This window comes from Lampris incognitus, chromosome 6 (assembly GCF_029633865.1).
Source record: "Lampris incognitus isolate fLamInc1 chromosome 6, fLamInc1.hap2, whole genome shotgun sequence".
Classification (NCBI taxonomy): domain Eukaryota; kingdom Metazoa; phylum Chordata; class Actinopteri; order Lampriformes; family Lampridae; genus Lampris; species Lampris incognitus.
The window spans coordinates 58,554,595-58,575,693 of record NC_079216.1 but is presented as its reverse complement, the minus strand read 5'-3'; the positions used below and the strand labels follow the sequence as shown (position 1 = coordinate 58,575,693).

The window sequence follows — 21,099 nt, the reverse complement described above, 5'->3', positions numbered from 1 at the left end:
AATCATCTGTATCAGCGGAGAAACAGAAATGGGTGATTCTTCGATTTGGGGCACTTTTGGCTTTTGAAATTTTGAAAAAACGAAAAGTAAATTTCTTTAAATTTCCATGGCAACCACGCTGTTGTATGATAAAAAAGTTATTGCTCTCTAAAATGTTCAGTGTGATGGTAATGACAGATGTATGAGGGACGGCGATATTTAACTATAAAAACGTGCAAATTGCACATATATATAAAACCCATATGAATTTGAAATATGTCTTTTTAAAATTATTATTATGAGAAAATGCAAAGTAAAGCTTTAATGAATTTAACCATTTTTATTACTTTATTATAGAGGGGAAGTTAAAAGGTCTGGGCTGGGGACAAGCCCAAAACAGTGAAATGCTGGCACATTTTAATTTTCAACATACTGAAAAAGTATTAAAAAGTCATCATTGAGACACAAATATGTTTTCATAGCTAACACAACATAACAAGTAAAATAAATTTTTTTTCCAAAAAATAAAATTTTTTTTCTTGAAAATCCACCATGGGGACAGAAAAACTCCCTTAACTGAAGAATCACCCAAATATCTACTAGAATTTAGACGGTATGAACGTGACGCTGACCCACCGCCGAATGCCCCGTTAAGCAGCGGTGTTACACCAAAATCTGCGACCGTCGGAAATTACGACTACGGTTACGCGAAAGAAGCGCAGTACTGGGTGTGGGGGGGGTCGATTCTACGGAGGGGAGGACACCTCCGACTCCTCCCACGCCTTGGTTAAGTTTTAGGTGCGGGTATGGTGTGCTTTATAAGGCCAGGGGGAACGACCCGGGAGGAGCGGTAGTCCGTCCAGTGACAAAAGGAGGCACTTTCTGCTCGTTCGGGACAACGATGGTCGCAATTTTCTAGAGCCGCAGATTTTGCTACAACACCTACGCGTCAAGACGACTCCCCTAAAATACCTGAAATACAACGCGCAGCGCATAGAAAGAAGGTAAATCCCCACCGATAACCTCTATTCCATGTGCCGCGTGTTTAAGAATATATATTATTCTCTGTTTGGGTTAATGTTGATGTAGGGAGGGCGAGCCCAACTCGATGTGAGCACTATGTCACACATCACTCATCGTACAGAACGGGGCGACGGCGGCGGCACGTGAACTCGTGCCACGCAGGTCACAACCCCGCGTCTACCATGCAGGTGCAAAATCAAGTTTGTTGTGTCATATCTTTTATATCCGAAACTCCAAACCCCGTCCGTCTTCTGTATGTTCAGCTGGAAAAAAAAAGGTTTTCATTGAGGCCGAACCAGTAACACGTTGACTTCCCTGTGCCCTAATCAGGTCTCGCTGAAGTGGCCATTAGATGTGTGTGAATGTTCTCATTCATCCAGGTCATGGTTACCCAGAGCAGCTGAATCAAGTGCAGCCGTACCAAGTCCGGTTGCACTTGATTCAGCTCCTTTGGATAAGTGGGCATTGGGTTGGTGCCTTTAACTGGGTATTGTCAAGGGCACAATACTTGGTGTGTGCTGTTGTTCATCTGGCCTCACGGCAGCACAGTAACACAGTTGTCTGACAAGTTTGCTGGAGTGTCATGCTATGTGGTGAATGACAGCAGTCGGCGGGTGACCGAGGCCAGTTGTAAGTCGTCATGCCCCGCTGGCTCAACTTTGACCGTACAATAGGCGGTGTCATGGGCGCACAGAGGGAGCTGTTGTCGTTGCATAGCAGTGTCAGTGTGTTGACGGTGTCCGTTCGGTGTCTTTATTTCTGCTGGCTTGCAACTGCAGCTGCGTAAGGTGTTCTCGGGATGACGTTGTCCCACACGACCCCAGGCCCTGCTTATAGCTGTTTTGTAAACAGCCACCTTGTCCAAACCTGATGCCACTATGACTGATGCATTCTCTTTTTTCCCCCTCTTCCCATGCAAGGATAGTCTTGTGTATCTAGACTTATCTTTTCATGTGCTATCAATTTGTTTGTACAAGTGGCATGGCATGCATGTCTGTAAATGTGTGCGTCTCTTCGCAGTTGTAAGGTTGTCGACTCAGCGGCGTCCTCTGTAAAGCCACGGCGGTCTAAATGGAGGATCACAGAATGACTTCTTCCTCAGAGTCCACGCTACAGAGGGGCTGCATGCCGCAGCACAGCCCCAGAAGCAGCCCCGACAACTTATTTGGAGTGAGGGTGCAAGTTCAAGGGATTAAAGGTCATTCTTATGTGGTTCTGAACAATGGCAGCCAGGAGAGCCACAAGAATGTCTCGGCCCACCTGTCAGAGTACAACCTAGCTGTTATGAGGCGTCCAGTGGGAAGGTCTGTGGAGGAGGAATCCAGTAATAGACTGGGTTCGTGCAGAGATTCTCCCTCGAAGTCACAGAGAACTACAACCTCCTCCATGTTTAATTATAAGAGACACCCAGAGATACTCAAACCTTATGACCCTCAAAACAACAACCTCGAACCCCTCATTCCATCACAAACAGCCGCAGTTTCCCTACCAGGTCAATTACACAGTAATATCCGACCTGAGACAACCCAGGTAGCCAATGTGTCCAAAACCAGAATCCCTCTGCCTGCTGAAGGTTCAAGACAAGACCAAAGTGAGGCCCAGACCCAGGCACCTTTCATGGGTGTCAAAATTCCTGCCAGGCCCCCCAACCCTGTGAACATGGACTCCATATCATCTGTAGGGAAACTGATAGACCAGTTTAATAGTCCCCAGTGGAGGGGAAGGCGTGGTCCAAGGAACAGGGTGAACGCTGAAGACCGTAAAAGGTCACGCAGTGTTGACAGCAACCAACCATCAGTCTCCTCTCCCCCTGGCGTGGCCCTCTCTCTGACGGATGTCAAGAGCAAGACCTTAGGTGGGACAGGTGCCCCTGAACCACCCAGAGACAGGTTCTTCAGCCAAGACCCAACTGTGGCAAAGCGGAGAGAGGAGAGCAACTCACCTACACAGCTGTTTAAAGCGCAGTGTGGAAAGGAGGCAGCATGTACACTGCCGGCCAAAAGGCTCAACAGAGTGGAGAAATCTCCTCTGTTAAGATCAGTATCTACTAACCACACGGATGAATCTGATGAGCGAGACGCCCAGGTATATGGTTTTACTACAGAGCACAATCAAATTCGATTAACAAAAAAAAAGTTGTGTTATATGACATATATCTCATTATCAGGTCACTCCTGATATTCTGAGAGGACAGCAAGAGCTTTCGGTTGACCCAAACGAAGACACAGCAAAACAGATACTGTTTACTTACCTCAAAGATGGGTGAGTATAGACAACTCAGCTAACCTGACTTGAAGCGTTATCATTTTGTCTTTGTAATTTACCTTTAGTTGCACACAACCGAGAAACGCTGTTCGTTTGGCTGACCTTTTAAGCAAGCGAAACTCCGTTTATCCTCAACATAATTTATTTGTCTTATTTTAGCCAACTGTTGATGATTAGTACACACGTCTCCGGGCGAAGTAGTCAGATAAGATGTTGCTGTTCCAGCTGTGTGTACTCAGACCCACACTGGATTGGAATGCAGAGCACGGGCTGATATGCACAGCACTTATGAAATATGGTCTTCATTCTCACTTTCGCACACCGAGCAAACACTGCATACTTTGAAGAGACATCAGCGCCATTTTGAAACACCGCAGCGAGTTGCAGGTATATTCTTAGGGAAAAGAAACCTTTATTTGCCTCGTGCAAAACCCCCCTTTCTCTTTTGAAGTTACACTTCAATTTGCTAAGCACCGACAATAATCCACACCATTTAAGCTGCCTTTTATGGTCGAGGTCCCCCCCCCCCACATTGGCTACTGAGCTACTCCAGCTAAAGACGTTCAGGGTCAAGTCAAGTCAAATTTACTTGTATAGCCCAGTATCACAGATTACACATTTTCCTCTGTGGGCTTTATAATGTCTTGCTTAAAGACACACCAACACTAGTTTCCATTTTTTTTTAATATATTGTTCCAGTCAAATTGTGGACGTTCAAACCTTCAGTGTCACAACCAGACAGAAATGCATGGTTATCAACGGCGACGTCGTTGTTTTTGCTCAGAGAGCTGTTGTGATAGTTTTACACTCATGCGTTGGTGAACTGGTTGTCTTTTCAGGACAACCGATAACGACTCCACCACCCAAATGAAAGTCAATTTGGTGTTTGATAAAGTCAACAAATTGAAGTGGAAGACCGCTGAAAATGTGGAGGAGGAGGAGGAGAAAGTAAGCTTCGGGACAGCCTTGTAGCCTTATACATCACTGTTAATCTCAATTAGATGTCCTTGACATCAACTTGTAACAACACCCTGTTTTTTTTGGACTTCTTTTTCTCCAAATGCTGTAGGACTATGCTGCAGAGGCAAAGGCTTTGCAGGAGAAAAAGACAGAACTGGAGAAAGAGCTGTGTGAGTTGAAGACACAGCTACAGGTTGAGACCAAGGTACGCTCTCGTGTCCCGCCATTAAGTTAAAAAAAAAACTTCTTTCTTCCCATCCAATAACTTTGAGTTTTCGTTCTGCTCTATTCTGTTTCTTCTCTGGTGTGTTTCTATGTTACAGAATGAAAGAACTCTAGCAAAAGCCTGTGAAAAGGCCAGGACAGAGAAGAAAAACCTTCAGGAGGAGTTGGTCAGATGCCAAACAGATCTCTCGAAACTCAGAGAAAGACTGGCTGAAATGGAAGCAGAGCTTCAGTCTACCAAACAGGGGTAAAGATGTGGACTCCTAACCATCTGGCCGAGTTCGCTCTTAAACAAAATACAGTGATATGAAACTCTGGCGTGTCAAAGAAATTAAAGGGGGTCTCGACGGGGTAGCGAGGAAATGTTACGAAATATTGGACCGAACAAAAATGTCCTGTTGCTTATTTTGTTTTTCTGTGTGCTGTGCCAGGCTGGCGTGTATGAAAGCAGAGAGAGACAGGTCGAAAACAGAGATGAAAGACCTTCAGCATCAACTGTCTGAGATGCACGACGAGCTGGACCATGCCAAAAAAGTCGAGGCGATCAACACAGAGAAAGAAGTCCTTCTCAAAGTAAGGGACGCAGAACTTTCTTTCTCTTTTCTTTTTTTTTACACAAGGATGTGCAGCACTGATCAACACAGATCACAACTTTGCATTTTAAGTCAAGGTCCTGATGATGTTTCTGACCAATGTCTGGGTTAGGAAATAGTCCAGCTGCGTCTGGATTTTCAGGAGAGCCTTAAGGTGCAGGAGGAGCAGGAGGAGGCGATGCACCGGAGAGAGAGGGAGCTCAGTGCCCTGAAGGGCGCGCTGAAAGAGGAAGTGGAAACCCATGACAGAGAGATGGCCGCTCTGAAGGAAGAATATGAGCAGGAGGTTCAGAAGGTCCTGAGAGCTGTAGAACAGGCAAAAGGGGTAACAGGAGCGATTTGAATTTTGCCTTGATCCCTTTTAATGTCCAAGTTGTTTTTGCATTTTGAGGTACCACTTGTTTATCTTTCCTCTCCGTCCAGAGCAACGCTCTCCTTCATCAAGAGAAGGTAGAGGTAGAGGAGGAGAGAGGGGCAGCAACAGCCCGAGCAAAAGAACTGAGCCTGGAGAGAGATCAGCTGAAAGGACAGGTGGAGGAGCTGCAAACCAAGGTGGATAAGCTCCATCACACAGTCCAGGAGTCCAAAGCCTTGAAGAAACAACTCGAGCAAAGAGCGGACCAACTGGAGGTGGGGCGGGGCATAGTCACTCTGAATAAAGTTACTAAAACAAATGATGTTCGGCTCAAAGCGAGATGTGATTTGCTCTTCTTCTGCATATTCTTATTTATTCCCAGAGGGAGAAGCAGCGGGTTGAAGTGAAGCTCGTGGATGTGAGGAGGAAGGAGGATGAGATGAGTCGATCTAACCAATCCCTGCTCACACGCCTGGAAGATGTACAGGTAAGTGGTAGGATACTAGTTTCCTCCGAAATTCAAGCCTGGACGCCACTAAGTATGAGGTATCAGATCCTTGTGAGACCCTCTGAGACCAGGGTCAGAAAGCACCAGCATGTGCAAAGCAAATGTTTGAAATTCACACCGAAATCACTAATGAGGTTTAGCTTTTCATGGCTAAAAATGTTGAACACGTCATTATAAAACTTTCAGCAACAATTTCTTATATGTAAACGACTATTGAGTAATTGTGGGTGGGTTTTTTGGTACCTTTATCCAAGGAGTTCAGGAGTGGTCTCCTCCCTAATAAATATTCATGAGCGGACTGCTGAGTGACAGGTACCAGCAAGGGCTGGCAATAAGGGTGGGTGGTGTTTCATAATTTGATGACTTGATCTGATAGGCTGTATGCAAATGAACGTGTCTGGTGACATCATGAGTATCAGGAAGAAAAAAATATTGACTAAAAGAAGTTGAATTGGGGGGGGGGGCGCCTCTTTTAAAAAGAGAAAACAGGAAAACTGAATTCCACCTTTTATCCATTTTTTTCCCACTAGAAAGGGCCAGTACAAAATGCATGACGATTTAAGTAATAAGTTATGTTGGAAAATATTAATCTTTCAGTTTTGATCTGACTTTAGTCTAATTGGGCTGAAATTGATATTATTAGGACAGTTCAACCTATTTACGAACACTGTTAGAGACCCCCGTGTGTTCGTCTGACAGAGCGAGCTGACCAGAGTCAACCATAAGCACAAAGAGCTGAAAGAGAGGCTGGAGGAAGAGAGGAAACAAACAGAGGAGCTGCTGAAGACAAAGAGCAAGCTGGAGGAGGAGAAGATGCTGCAGGACAGTACTGTGGAGCAGCTACAGAGGACGGTTAGTGGGGGTGTGGAGGGAGGGAGGTAGAGACAAGGGTGGACCAAGGCCGCTTTATCAGGCCTCATGGGGAAATACAATGTTTGCGTGGACATCCATCTTAGACTCACCTCACACCGAAGCCGCTCGGGACAAACGGAGCGTGCTTGTGTTTCTTGGGATGTTGTGATAAACAGTGTCTCCCATAAAGATAAGGCGCATAGCATGTTGAATTTCCCAAGGAATGTGCCGCTATCTCTCCGCGGTGCTTCTTTGCTGATTGCTCTTCTGTCCGACCAGATGAATAATATCATGGAGGAGTGCGAGTCATCGACTGAGGTACTTCAGAGCCAGGTGGACGAGGCCAGGGAGAGGAGTCAGAGGGAACTGGCCGAGCTGCAGAAACAGCTGCAGGAAAAGGGAGTGGAGCTGGAGAAATCCCGACTGACAGCCAAAAAACTGCAGGAAGAGGTGCGGCTCACATTCTCCTTCTGACTCATCAGTCGAATGTTTCAGCCTTCCCGGCCATAGGAGCATTCCTCTGTACGTGTACATTACTAAAGTTGAATAAAAGCAATGCCAGGATGAAAAGAAGCGAGGGCTAAAAGGAAATAGGTATCAGTGTTGCATGAAACACAACACCATTAACCGAGTCCCCCCCATACAGCTTTCTTTTTTCCTGTGGTTTCTGGGATTTGTCAAGAAGCAGAGGGGCTTCCACATGACAACGTTTGTTTGAGGGTGGCTGGTTATGTGCTTCCATGAATGGGATAAATGCCAGTTGGAAGATTTCGGCTTACGCAGTGTAGGCTTAGATGTTCCTCCAGACCTGAAGAATGTAGTAAAATGTCCTGAAAGAAAATCACGCACAAAAGTGCTGCTTGGGCATTGCCTGTCGATAAATACTGCATGTCACTACATCATGGTATGCATTTATTCTGTGGTCCTCCGTGTTCAGCTGCTTTCTCTCGAGGAGGACTTGCAGAGGTGTCGCAGGGCGCAACAGGAGGCCCAGCTGAGGGGCAGGCAGCTGGAGCAGAGAATGGAGGAGCTGGAAAAGAGGAGCACATCCACGGTGGAGGAGCGAGCCCGGCAGATTAAGCTCATGGAGGTGACATCTCCGCAACATGATCTCGTCAAATTGAGAAACGTTGTTCAACAAATAGATATAGATATGTAGACGTATACATATAGATACAGATATATAGATGTTGATGGTAGATATAGTATATGTAGATGTAGATATAGACATAGTCATATAGAGATAGGTATAGATAACTAAAATATCAGTCTAAAACATTAGCTTTACTTATTTTACCATCAGAAATCGTGAAAAATTCATCAGTCTATCCTTAAAACAGATTTATGTACTTATGTCTAGTGATAAAAATGCCAGGGTTCGCAGTCGTTTGCTCCCGCGAGTTACAAGGTTGCTGAAAAGTGTATCGCTGCAAAATCTCTCACCCCGCCATTGTTTGCCTCGCTGATGTCAAAACACGGCTCAATGACAACTGTTGACACTAGGAATCGGCATAGGACGCTCATGTTTACTGAAAAGAAGTCATCGGACCTGTCTGACTGTGCTCACAAGTCCTGAGTCAACCCATCGGTGTGACATTACCATAGAGCGGATACCCTCTAGCAACAACCAGTCGTCCTAGATGTTTGATTCCCGCTGTTTTCACAGGTTTTATCCTACTTCTATTTTCTATAATGTCTAATTTGTAAACCTAATTACACCTCCTGCTTTCCTCCCATGTCCAGGGTGGGTTTTCTCAATTTATTTCTGATTTTTCCCTTTTTTCCCCCAATTTAGTGGCCAATCGATCCCTATTTCAGTTCAAACACCCACCCTCTTACTGCATGCGTTCGCCAACTGCATCTCTCCGGCCGGCAGTCTCGAAGGAGTCGCCTCCCCACTTTCGTGACGAGGCGACTCCAGGCCGAACCACTGCTTTTTCCGACACACCCAGAGACGCATTCATGTGACGAACACAAGCCGACTCCGCCCCCCTCCCGAAGACGGCGCTGCCAGTTATTGCTGCTTCATCGAGTCCGGCCATAGTCGGATCTGACGAGACCGGGGCGCGAACCCCGGTCCCCAGTGGGCAACTGCATCGACACCAAGCCGATGCTTAGACCGCTACACCACCGTGGACCCCGGGTTTTCACTTATATACCTTTTTTTCCCCCCATTATTGCGCTGAGGCCATAATGAGGCCACGCACGCTGCGCGAGGAGTCGCGTACACGAAACGCTGACATCAGGACTAGGGAAGTCCCACAGAAGTGACAATGACTATAACAAGTGACGTCACGCAGCGGCATCCCTCTGCATAATGCACATGCGGTGCCGGCGCCGGCGTGTCCTCTCCACTGACTGCAACAAGGATCCAAACATTTTGTGATCACAAAAGACAAATGCCCGCTTGTTGCGATTTCAGTACAGGCTCTAGGATCATTGCAGGGGGTAATAATGACACTGTGTGATAGCAGCACCATGTCAAAGGTCATATCTTTTTGCTGTTGGAGGGCTGAAAGTGGCGTCTGTCTCAGGGGAACGTCTCCGTCCTTATCAGATGCAATATCACTGGACGTGGCATGAATGTTGTTTTTTTGTTGTTGCTTTTTCCCCCCCTCTTTCTTCTCCCCAGTTGTATCTGACAAATCACCCCACTCTTCCGAGCCGTCCCGGTCGCTGCTCCACCCTCTCTGGCGATCCGGGGAGGGCTGCAGACTACCACCTGCCTCCTCCGATACACGTGGAGTCGCCAGCCGCTTCTTTTCACCTGACAGTGAAGAGTTTCACCAGGGGGACGTAGCACGTGGGAGGATCACACTACCCCCCCCCGCCCAGTTCCCCCTCCCCCCTGAACAGGCGCTCCAACTGACCAGAGGAGGCGCTAGTGCAGCGATCAGGGCATACACCCACATCCGGCTTCCCACCCGCAGACACGGCCAATTGTGTCTGTAGGGACGCCCGACCAAGCCAGAGGCAACGCGGGGATTCGAACCCGGCGATCCCCGTGTTGGTAGGCAACGGGATAGACCGCTACGCTACAGATGTGACATGAATGTTAATCCAGTTGTTGAATACCAACATCATTAAGGCCTCCCACCGGCACGTTATGGCCACGTCCAGCGCGGTTATCAAACGGTGCTAAAAATCCAGAAACGAGCAGGGGTTTGGACCCATTCCATGCCAAACCGTTCGCCCATGAAAAGGCCACCGGAAAGCTTTCGGTCCGTACTCAGAACAGAACCGTTCAGCCTTGCACCATTAGACCGTTCACCGCACTCTAACAGCATAAAACGTGTCTTTATGTTGTGTTGTGATGTACTACCGTATTAATGAGCGTGATGCCGTTTAACTCCTTCTCTGTTGTTCTCCTCTAAGGGGCGCATCGGTCAGCTGGAAGCGGACCTAGGTGAGGAGCGTAGCAGTGCTGACCGCCTCATGGAGAGACTCGACAAAAGCAAGGAGCAGGTTCGTTCGGTCGCTCGCCTTATTCCAAACTGAACCCACCCCATCTCTGGTGCAGAGGTCAGATTTCATATAAACAGATACGGGGCCGAGTGCCGGCCAATCCACACCGGAAGACGTTGACTCAGCTTATCGAACCCTCCGGACCGGGTAGTTACATAAGCTAGATAAGTACCGACTCCTTTTGTACGCGGTCAACTAACCAACCCCCGAAATATTCTTGAATGCCACCGAGTTCATGTGTGTTTATCAGTCGTGAACGTAATCTCAAGCGCCCCATATCCTGGCCATCCGCGGGGCTGTAAAGTAGGGCATCGTTCGTGGGAGGAAAGCGGTGCAGACTAACACAATACACTGTTATGGGTACACTTGAAAGACAAAAACAGGGCTAACTGTTCTGAGCGTCTATTCACAGCCCCTCGACTGGGCCTCCGAGTGGTATTAGAAGAGAGAATCTGTTGAATCCCATCCTCTGTCTGGTGTTGCTTCTCAAACCAGACATCATTTCCTGTTTTTTTGCATTAGACTAGAAACGCTTGACTGAACCTGTAATCACGTAGCAGTTTGGTAAGGTTCAGTAAGGTACGGCTGGATATCTCATTGGTCTTACGCGGCGCTTGATGCTCAGTGAATGAAGCCAGGACCGCCGGAGTCGTGGATATGATTCCCATCAGACTAGCACGCGCTCCAGCTGAAGGCACACCCGGTAGTGTGACATGACTGTTTCAATCTTCTTGTGACCGGCGTAGAAACACTTTTTAAGAAAAAATATTCTGCTGATTATGAGACTGGGGTCGGGTCTCACGTGAATATAAATTCAAAACCTCGTTTCTGTGTTTTTCCCTCTTCCTCTACGGCTTCATGTCGACTCCCTGGTGTTTACTTGCGGCGGCAGATGGACCAGATAAGGACGGAGCTGATTCAAGAGAGAGCGGTCAGACAAGACCTCGAGTGCGACAAGCTGAGCCTTGAGAGACAGGTACCACACCGACCCCTCTCACCGCCCGCCCTGGACAGACTCTTTCTATTTTTTCTTTTGTATGAAGAGTCAAGTGTTTGGGCTTTTATCATTACAGGAAAGTAACACAGTCTGTTGCAGAAAAGTGCACTCATAAGGTTCTGGGATATTTTTCATTTCACTGCCTTCAGTGTTTATCTTACAGTGCAAATTCCACCGATCTCCCGTCTTGTCTGACCCACCTGGGTTTGCTTTTGTATATTGTGTGGTGACCCACATCTATATATCGAGAGACATTCACCTAAGACAGGGGTCGGGAACCTTTTTGACTGGGAGAGCCATAAAAGCCAAATATTTCTAAATATATTTCATTGAGAGCCATATAGTATTTTTAACGTATAATAAATTAAATATGTCTTACTTTTAATGCGACTTCTGGTGCTGCATGGTTTTGCTGATGGCCTTGTAGTCTGGTTCATACGTGGTGAGGTTGAGCTTCATGCAGGCGTTGAGGCTTCCATCAGTTAAACGTGAGCGTAGGTTGGTCTTAATGTTCCTCATATGCGAGAAAGACTGTTCACATGCATATGTAGAGCCAAACATGGTCAATACGGCAATACTAACACGCTGCATTGTGTGGTATGTCACAGGAAGCTCGTTCCAAGTTTTAAGAATCAGCTGGTCTTCAGGTTGAAGATTTTTAATTTCTGTCCACTTGTGTTCCCTCGCCAGCTCTGCTCGCTGTCGCGCAAGACTTTCCAACTCTCCATTAAGTGACTTGAACTTACTCATCCACATGTCTGATGCCTTCAGGTCAGCAACTTCCAGCTCAAAGTCTCCGATAGAGACCCCGGGGATGCATGTCAGGTCGATTTTGTCCACTGCACACTCATGTGGATGAGTGATGAACTTGAAAAGACCAGTGCGCGCACGAAATTCTCCAAAACGTGCTTTGAATGACTGCAGGAGATTGGACGTAAAGCCAGCTAGCTGCTGGAGATCCAGATGTTGAGTGGAGTCACTTGCTAAGCATGCATCTCTAAATTGTTGCAGTCTTTCAAAGTGCAGAAGACGACCTGTTTCAATGTCCCTGAGAAAGACTTCCAGCTTGCTTTCAAATGCAAACACTGCTTGTTGAAGGGATGAGATTGTATTTCCAATACCTTGCATTTTCACATTGAGCTGGTTCAGATGGCCAGTTATGTTCACGAGATAGTGAAACTGCAGGAGCCAGTCAGTGTTGTCTAGCTCAGGATGCTTGATGCCTTTCATTTCAAGAAAAGTCCGGATTTCACTCAGGCAAGCTGCAAAACGGCTGAGCACCTTCCCCCTTGACAACCAACGCACGATGCTGTGTAAAAGCAGACCGGGATAATGATTCCCAACTTCTTCTAACAGAGCTTTAAACTGGCGATCATTTAAAGCTCGGGCAACAATAAAGTTGACCACTCGAATGACCAGAGACATCACCTCGCCAAGCTCCTGGCCACACGTCTGAGCGCAAAGCGCCTCCTGGTGCAGGATGCAATGAAAACTTAGGATGGCTCTCTTTTCATGTTCACGGAGAAGCGCTACAAATCCTTTGTTCTTCCCCAACATACAGGGTGCACCATCAGTACAGACAGAAATAAGTTTATCCATCGGTAGTTTTTTTTCTTTAGCAAACTCCATGAAAGACATGAATAAATCCTCTCCTCTTGTTGTCCCTTTCATTGGCAAAACAGCCAAGCTTTCCTCACGCAGTGTGTCACCTGCAGCATACCTGGCAATGATACTGCACTGAGATAGATGGCTAACGTCTGTTGACTCATCTAACGCGAGAGAAAAGTATGTCCCGGCGTTTATGTCCTTAATTTGTGTTTCCTCGACTTGATTTGCCATCATGATGGTGCACAGTTCTTGCTGACAGGGGCATGTCTTTTATTCGTTTGATTATCTTGTCTTTATTTGGGAAGTCATCAAACAGTTCATTGGCCACATCAAGCATGAATGTTTTGGCATACTCGCCATCTGTGAATGACTTTCCATTCCTTACTATTGCCAAAGCCCCCGCAAAGCTAGCGAAATTCCCGTCCCCTTGCTTGGTCCACACACGTAGTTGCTGCTGACTCGTCTGCACTCTCCGCTGTAGCTCCTCGCATGCCCTTTTCCTGCTGTCCCCCGCTGGATATTTCGATGCAAATGAAGCATGGTGCGTATCGAAGTGCCGCTTTATATTTGACCGTTTCATCGATGCAATTTTATCATTGCATATTAGACATACCGCAGATCCTGCTCTCTCCACAAATGCAAATTCCTCTGTCCACGCAGCCTGGAATGCACGGTAATCATCGTCTTTTTTTCTTTTCGCCATCTTTTCCGTTACAAGGGTTGAAGCGGATAAACTAGTTGGCTATCTGATAAAATTGATTTCTTCACCTTTACAATGACCCGGACATGCTCGCGAGCCATTGGTTCCCGGGTGACCCGTGACCCGTGAAATTTATCTTCAAAACTAATTTCTGTTTACTTTAAAATGACACAGTATTATTAAGAAATATCACAAGTATTTTAAAATCAGTTCCAAACTGATTTTTTTGAAAAAAAAATAATTTTCAACTCAAAATTGTCTGGGAGCCATATGCCGTCACCGGAAGAGCCATATATGGCTCGCGAGCCATAGGTTCCCGACCGCTGACCTAAGAGGACGGTGTACCTTTAAGGGAAGAGGCGAGGCGTCAGATAATGCACTTCCGCTTCCGGTTCACAGTCAGTTCAGTGTCGTTGTCGAACGTATGACATGCAAAGTTGGAGCTAGTAAACTACCTCGACTACGTCTACTCTCACGTCTCCTGTCTCGTTGTTTTCTAACTCCACATTGGTGACCCCGACGTGATCTAACTACTAATACGAGTATGTCTGACAACGACGACGCCGGTGCTAACAACATGGCTATTGCTAACGCTAGCATTTACACCGCTACTGTGAAGCTACCCGACTTTTGGCAGCATAATCCACGGCCGTGGTTTCAACATGTAGAAGCCCAGTTCCAGCTGAGAGGGATAACGCAGGATGCAACGCAGTACTTCCACGTAGTGGCGGCGTTAGACGCATCGACAACGGCGCGAGCAATGACGCTGTTGGAAGCTCCGCCAGCTGCTGGCAAGTACGATGCTATAAAGACATTCCTCCTGAAACTATTTGAACTGTCGGAGCTGGAGAAGGCAGACCGTTTACTGTCCCCGAATGGCCTCGGCGACGGCAAACCGTCTGAGTTAATGGAAAAAATGCTGTCTGTGCTGGGATCGGCTGATCCGGCCTTTCTTTTCACACACATTTTTCTGAGGCAGCTCCCCGCACCTGTACGCACAGCACTGGCCAGTTCTCCTCTCGCCGCCTCCAAGGACTACCGCTCTCTGGCTGCTGAAGCAGACAGGGTTTTCCTGGCCAACCGGCAACAGTTTGTGCATGCCCTGCTACCCCACCAGACCGCCCCACCACCACCTGTGTACGACTATATGGACACCGCGGCTGCGGTGACAGCCCGCCGCCAACCTGACGACGGGCTCTATTATTACCATGCCAGGTTTGGGGCAAAAGCAAAACGGTGTCGCAAACCCTGCAGTTACAGGGTTCAGGGAAACGCCAAGGCCGGCGCTCGTTAACGGCTGTGGGCGCCGGCCGTGACTGCAAGCTGTTGTTCATCAGAGACTCCTTGTCGGGCCGGCGGCTGCTGGTTGACTCTGGCGCCAACGCAGCATACTACCAGCACAAGCTGTGGACACGATGACCGACAGTCACGGCCCCCAGATGGACGCCGCCAACGGCACGTCCATTCGGACGTACGGTATCAGACATGTGGACGTGTGTTTTGGCGGCCGACGTTTCGGCTGGGACTTTGTGATGGCTGCTGTATCCACCCCGCTCCTAGGTGCGGATTTCCTCTGTGCTTTCAACCTGCTGGTGGATGTTAAAAACTGTCGCGTGATTGATGCCGTCTCTTTTGCGTCATACCCCTGCACGCTTGGGGGCGCTGGAGCGCTGTGCCTCGCTAACACACTCTCCACCGGGGATCCATACCAACGCCTGCTCGCAAATTTCCCCGAGCTCACCACACCCACCTTCTCCTCGGCGGTGGCCAAGCACGGCGTGGAACATCATATCACCACAGTGGGCCCCCCAGTTTACGCCCGGGCCCGACGCCTCGACTCGGCCAAGCTCGCAATAGCCAGGGAGGAGTTTTCGACTATGGAGCGCCTCGGCATTGTCCGCCGTTCTGACAGCCCGTGGGCTTCCCCTCTTCACATGGTTACTAAGGCCGACGGGGGTTGGCGCCCGTGCGGTGACTACCGTCGCCTAAACAATGCCACGACCCCCGACCGGTACCCCATACCGCACATACAAGATTTCTCTACCCACCTGGCGGGCGCTGCCATCTATTCCAAAATCGACTTAGTGCGGGGGTATCACCAAGTGCCGGTCCACCCACTGGATGTCCCAAAAACGGCTGTCATCACACCCTTTGGGCTCTTTGAGTTTTTACGTATGCCTTTCGGCCTTAAAGGGGCGGCACAGACGTTTCAGCGCCTTATGGATTCTGTGCTCCGCGACATGCCATTTTTGTTTGTGTACTTAGACGACATCCTCGTGGCCAGCGCGTCGGCGGAGGAACACATGACGCACCTCACACAGCTGTTCGACAGGCTCAGCGAACACGGCCTCATCATCAACCCAGCTAAGTGTCAGTTCGGGGAGTCGTCCATCACCTTCCTCGGGCACCACATCACTCCACAGGGGGCCGTTCCCCTCCCTGCCAGGGTTGAGGCTGTCACCATGTTCCCCCGCCCCCGCACTGTACAGTCGCTGCAGGAATTCCTGGGCATGGTGAACTTTTATAACCGTTTCCTGCCCCGTGCCGCCCACATCATGCGTCCCCTGTATGAGGCCCTGCGGGGTAAGAAGTCTAAGGACAAGCTGGACTGGTCTTCGGGGATGGACGAGGCTTTTGTGGCCGCCAAGACCGCGCTGGCCAACGCTGCGCTGCTAGCTCACCCGTCGCCTGCCGCCCCCATAGCCCTTACAACGGATGCCTCCGACTACGCCGTGGGGGCCGTGTGTGAGCAGTGGGTGGAGGGGGGCTGGCAGCCGTTGGCGTTCTTCAGTAAACAACTCCGTGAGAGCGAGCGCAAATACAGCACCTTTGATAGGGAACTACTGGGTCTCTTCCTCGCAACCAGACACTTTAGGTTCCTATTGGAGGGCCGACAGTTCACCGCTTTCGTGGACCACAAACCGCTGACGTTCTGTATGGCCAAAACCTCAGAACCGTGGTCTGGGCGTCAGCAGCGCCATCTCGCGGCGGTTTCCGAGTTTACCACGGACATACAACACGTGTCGGGCAAGGATAACTCCGTCGCCGACTGCCTTTCACGGGCAGTTGTTAACGCCGTTCACTTGGGACTCGACTACGCCGCTATGGCAGCGGACCAAGCCAAGGACGCGACCGTTCAAGACTACCGGTCGACCCCTACGGCGCTACGGCTGGAGGAAGTGACGTTCGACGCGGCCAACACCACCCTCCTCTGTGACATCTCCACCGGTCAACCGCGCCCCCTGGTGCCTACTTCCTGGCGGCGCCGAGTTTTCGACACCGTCCATGGCCTTTCCCACCCGGGAGTGAAGGCCTCGACCAAGCTGGTGAGCGTCAAGTTCGTTTGGCCTGGGCTCCGTAAGGATGTTAGAGCCTGGGCCGGCTCGTGTGTGGCGTGCCAACGCGCCAAGGTGCACCGCCATACCAAGGCCCCTTTGGCGCCGTTTGTGGTTCCAGAGAGGCGGTTTGACCACGTCAATGTTGACCTGGTGGGTCCCCTGCCCCCCTCCCGTGGTTATACGTTTCTCCTCACTATTGTGGACAGGGCCACCAGGTGGCCAGAGGCTATTCCCTTGTCCTCCACGACGGCAGCAGAGGTAGCGCGGGCGTTCATCGGCTGCTGGGTGGCCCGTTTCAGCACGCCTGGTGACATCACGAGCGACCGGGGCTTCCAGTTTACCTCGGAGCTCTGGACGGCGGTCGCTGAGCACCTGGGGATGAAGATCCACCGCACTACGGCGTACAACCCGCAGAGCAACGGACTTTGTGAGCGGTTCCATCGGGACATGAAAGCCGCTCTGCGGGCAAGCCTCACTGGCTACGACTGGATGGACCGGCTCCCGTGGGTCATGCTCGGCCTGCGTTCGGCCCCGAAGGAAGACCTCCAGACCTCCTCCGCTGAGCTGGTGTATGGCCAGCCCCTGCGAGTTCCGGGGGAGTTTCTTCCGGATGCTACGGCTCCCTGGTCGGCCGCCTCTCACCTCAGTGCGTCCCGGAGCGCTGCCGGTGCCTTCGCTCCCGTTCCGATGTCTCAACACTGCCTCCCCCGGTCCTACGTCCCCAAGGATCTGCCATCGGCGAGGTACGTCTTCATTAGGCACGACAGCCATCGGTCCCCGCTGCAGCCCCCATACGACGGGCCCTTCCGCGTCCTGGAGGCGGGGGATAAGAACTTTGTGGTGGACATGGGGGGCAGGCCGGAGCGGGTCGCTATAGACCGTCTCAAGCCCGCTCACTTGGACATTGGGGAGCCAATGCAATTGGCCCTACCCCCGCGGCGGGGACGCCCTCCTAGGTCGGCCCCGGCACCTGCCTCTGTTCCTGCTTCGGCCCCGCCTATGGCCCGGGTTTCGGCCCCATCTGTTTCCCCTCCTGTGAAGTGCAGCCGTTATGGCCGCAGGGTCCGCCCCCCGACTCGTCACTTGTTTTCCCCGTGACTTTGCACTATGTCATTGACTGTTCTGTTGTAGAGTCTATTTTTATGTTCATGACTTGCGCTTTTGCTGTTTTGCATTGTTTTGTTTAGGTGAATTCTGGGGGGGCCTGTGTGGTGACCCACATCTATATATCGAGAGACATTCACCTAAGAGGACGGTGTACCTTTAAGGGAAGAGGCGAGGCGTCAGATAATGCACTTCCGCTTCCGGTTCACAGTCAGTTCAGTGTCGTTGTCGAACGTATGACATGCAAAGTTGGAGCTAGTAAACTACCTCGACTACGTCTACTCTCACGTCTCCTGTCTCGTTGTTTTCTAACTCCACAATTGCTTGTTTTTGTTTATTCAGTGTGGAGTGCACCTTTATAGTTTATTCTTTTTCATTTTTACTGATTAATTACTTATTAAAAATTGTTGCATACCTACCAACACGGGGATCACCGGTTCGAATCCCCACGTTACCTCCGGCTTGGTCGGGTGTCCCTACAGACACAATCGGCCGTGTCTGCGGGTGGGAAGCTGGATGTGGGTATGTGTCCTGGTCGCTGCACTAACGCCTCCTCTGGTTGGTCGGGGCGCCTGTTCGGGGGGGGGGGCTGTGGGGAATAGCGTGATCCTCCCACGTACGACGTCCCCCTGGTGAAACTCCTCACTGTCAGGTGAAAAGAAGCAGCTGGCGACTCCACATGTATCGGAGGAGGCATGTGGTAGTCTGCAGCCCTCCCCGGATCGGCAGAGGGGGTGGAGCAGTGACCGGGACGGCTCGGAAGAGTGGGGTGATTGGCCGGATACAAGTACAATTGGGGAGAAAAGGGGGGGGGGTGTTGCATACAGTTTTATTTATAATATAATGCACATTGCAGCTGTTGTAAACAGCGCACTAGAAGAAGCTGCATTATAATTGTTGTTATTAATGATATGTGTATACATTTTACTGATCACTTAGTGTTTCTTTTTAGCATTCATATTTCCTAAATAGGCAGCACGGTGGCGCGGTGGTTAGCGCGGTCACCTCACAGGAAGAAGGTCCTGGGTTCGAGCCCCGGGCTAGTCCAACCTTGGGGGTCGTCCCGGGTCGTTCTGTGTGTGGAGTTTGCATGTTCTCCCCGTGTCTGCGTGGGTTTCCTCCGGGGGCTCTGGTTTCCTCCCACAGTCCAAAGACATGTAGGTCAGGTGAATCGGCCGTACTAAATTGTCCCTAGGTGTGTGTGTGTGTGTGTGTGTGTGTGTGTGTGTGTGTGTGTGTGTGTGTGTGTGTGTGTGTGTGTGTGTGTGTGTGTGTGTGTTGGCCCTGCGTGATGGCCTGGCGGCCTGTCCAGGGTGTCTCCCCGCCTGCCGCCCAATGACTGCTGGGATAGGCTCCAACATCCCCGCGACCGAGAGCAAGATAAGCGGTTCGGATAATGGATGGATGGATGGATGGATGGATGGATGGATGGATGGATGGATGGATGGATGGATGGATGGATGGATGGATGGATGGATTCCCTAAATACCTTTCTGTGCACATCTGCTCGATGCACCATACACATATCCATCATCAAGTGACCAGCCTAACGTTGTCCCATCCTTGACATGTCTTGGTTTATTCTGCTCTACCAGAACAGAGATCTGAGGGGCAGGGTGACTCATTTGGAAGGATCCCAGAGAACTAATCAGGACTCGGCGATCGCCAAACTTAACAGCCGTATACAAGAGTTAGAGGAGAAGCTGCAAGAAGAGGAAATGTGAGCACTACACCACAAAATATTAGAAACGCCACTTTTACCTTTAGACCCACATTTATATATCTACTTTTTTCTAGTTGGTTCCTACTTAAGCTGTATGCTATGCATCTAGTTCAGATAAGCGTTAGTGTCATCAAGTGACGTGCCCTGTTATCGCACTGCCTCCGTATTGTAATACAAGGGCTGTGGGTATTATATGGGCTGAACTCACTCAGGGTGTTTAGTTACAGGACCATGACGGAAAACCCCATGTGCAGACATGATCTCTTGTTACTTGTGTTTCCCAGTGATAACAATAACCTGAAACAAGCAAACCGCAAACTGGAGCGGAAGGCGAAGGAGATGAAGATGCAAGTGGACGAAGAACATATCACTCTGCTGAGCCAGAGCGACCAGGTACACCTCTCTCAAGCCACCACAAGTAACTCGGAGGAGTGGAAAATGTCATTTCAAACGAGTCAGTAACCCGCTTTGTGAACCCCTCAGCTGACTCAGAGGCTGAAGACGGTGAAGAGGCAGATGGATGAGGCGGAGGAGGAGATCGAGCGTCTGGAGCATGCTAAGAAGAAGTTACAGAGAGATCTGGACGAGCAGATCGAGGCCAATGAACAGCTCCACAGCCAAGTCAGCGCACTGCGCAGTGAGATGAGGTGCCCACTCATATCCTCACTTTAGCAATCTGTGTGTGTGTGTGTGTAAGTGAATATAGCATACAAAACATAAAGTTAGTAAAAAAAACAAAAACAAACGGTGATTTTTGGCCTTCTGTTGCCAGGCGAAAGAAGAAATCGGCTCCAGTCATGAGGATCGTGGAGGATGACGAGGATGTGGGTGACATGGCGTCTGACTGATCGACTTTGTCCCGAGAGCCAAACCAGGCGGACCGTTCTGAACACGATTAGGAGACATTGAAATTACTATGACAAATCTTTTGTTATATTATTTTCAGCTGAGGTGTGTGACTGCATAATGCTTCCTGTTGTTGATACCAATGAGTTTTGCCAAGACTGCCCTCTAGTGGTGACACGTGAACCTCACTATTCAAGCACAATTCTGATGAACACCAGTGACATTGGAGCAGTGCACATCACTGCAGGGCTGTGTGTCTATGGCCTTTTTTTTTCTACCTTAAGTTATTGCATCTTTGTGCGATATGGTGCAAATAGCACATCTTTTGTACATGAATACTTGTACTGAAAGGCTATTTTAGCATTCAATCATATTCATACACAGACTGAAATTCTCAAAACTTGAATTAATCTAATGCTATGCAGTTCCTAATCTAATGCTATGCAGGACTGTTATAATCTGTGCTGCTTTGTTTTTGTTTTTTTGTCGCGCTTTGTGTGACTTACACAACTTAATAAAGAAAACGACAGTCTAAATACCATTGGAAAAGACTATTTG

The 21,099-nt window shown here is 49.4% G+C and overlaps 1 protein-coding gene across 4 annotated transcripts; it reads left to right on the top strand.

The window, feature by feature from the left end:
• Positions 1-815: 815 nt before the first annotated feature.
• LOC130113632 (cingulin-like protein 1) lies at positions 816-21,071 on the top strand. 4 transcript variants are annotated; one of them, XM_056281188.1, is made up of 19 exons: positions 816-983; positions 2,023-3,087; positions 3,170-3,264; positions 4,107-4,215; positions 4,337-4,432; positions 4,551-4,699; positions 4,884-5,025; positions 5,158-5,370; positions 5,469-5,675; positions 5,783-5,887; positions 6,608-6,760; positions 7,040-7,210; positions 7,698-7,850; positions 10,136-10,225; positions 11,118-11,201; positions 19,568-19,692; positions 19,980-20,088; positions 20,179-20,342; positions 20,468-21,071. In XM_056281188.1, the coding sequence occupies exons 2-19, from the start codon at positions 2,074-2,076 to the stop codon at positions 20,541-20,543; spliced, it is 3,255 nt and encodes a 1,084-aa protein (XP_056137163.1). In that variant the 5' UTR covers positions 816-983; positions 2,023-2,073; the 3' UTR covers positions 20,544-21,071. The 4 variants fall into 4 exon arrangements, with proteins under 4 accessions (XP_056137163.1, XP_056137165.1, XP_056137164.1 ...); XM_056281190.1 differs by lacking the exon at positions 7,698-7,850; XM_056281189.1 differs by lacking the exon at positions 10,136-10,225.
• The last annotated feature ends 28 nt before the right edge of the window (positions 21,072-21,099 follow it).

What these genes read in the sequence shown, in the direction of transcription:
- LOC130113632 (XM_056281188.1), top strand. Translation starts at nt 2,074, where the DNA reads ATGGAGGATCACAGAATGACTTCTTCCTCAGAGTCCACGCTACAGAGG. An exon ending in AAGCTGCAAGAAGAGGAAAT is followed by an intron (nt 19,693 to 19,979) that starts GTGAGCACTACA and finishes TGTGTTTCCCAG; the next exon opens with TGATAACAATAACCTGAAAC. An exon ending in TGCTGAGCCAGAGCGACCAG is followed by an intron (nt 20,089 to 20,178) that starts GTACACCTCTCT and finishes TGAACCCCTCAG; the next exon opens with CTGACTCAGAGGCTGAAGAC.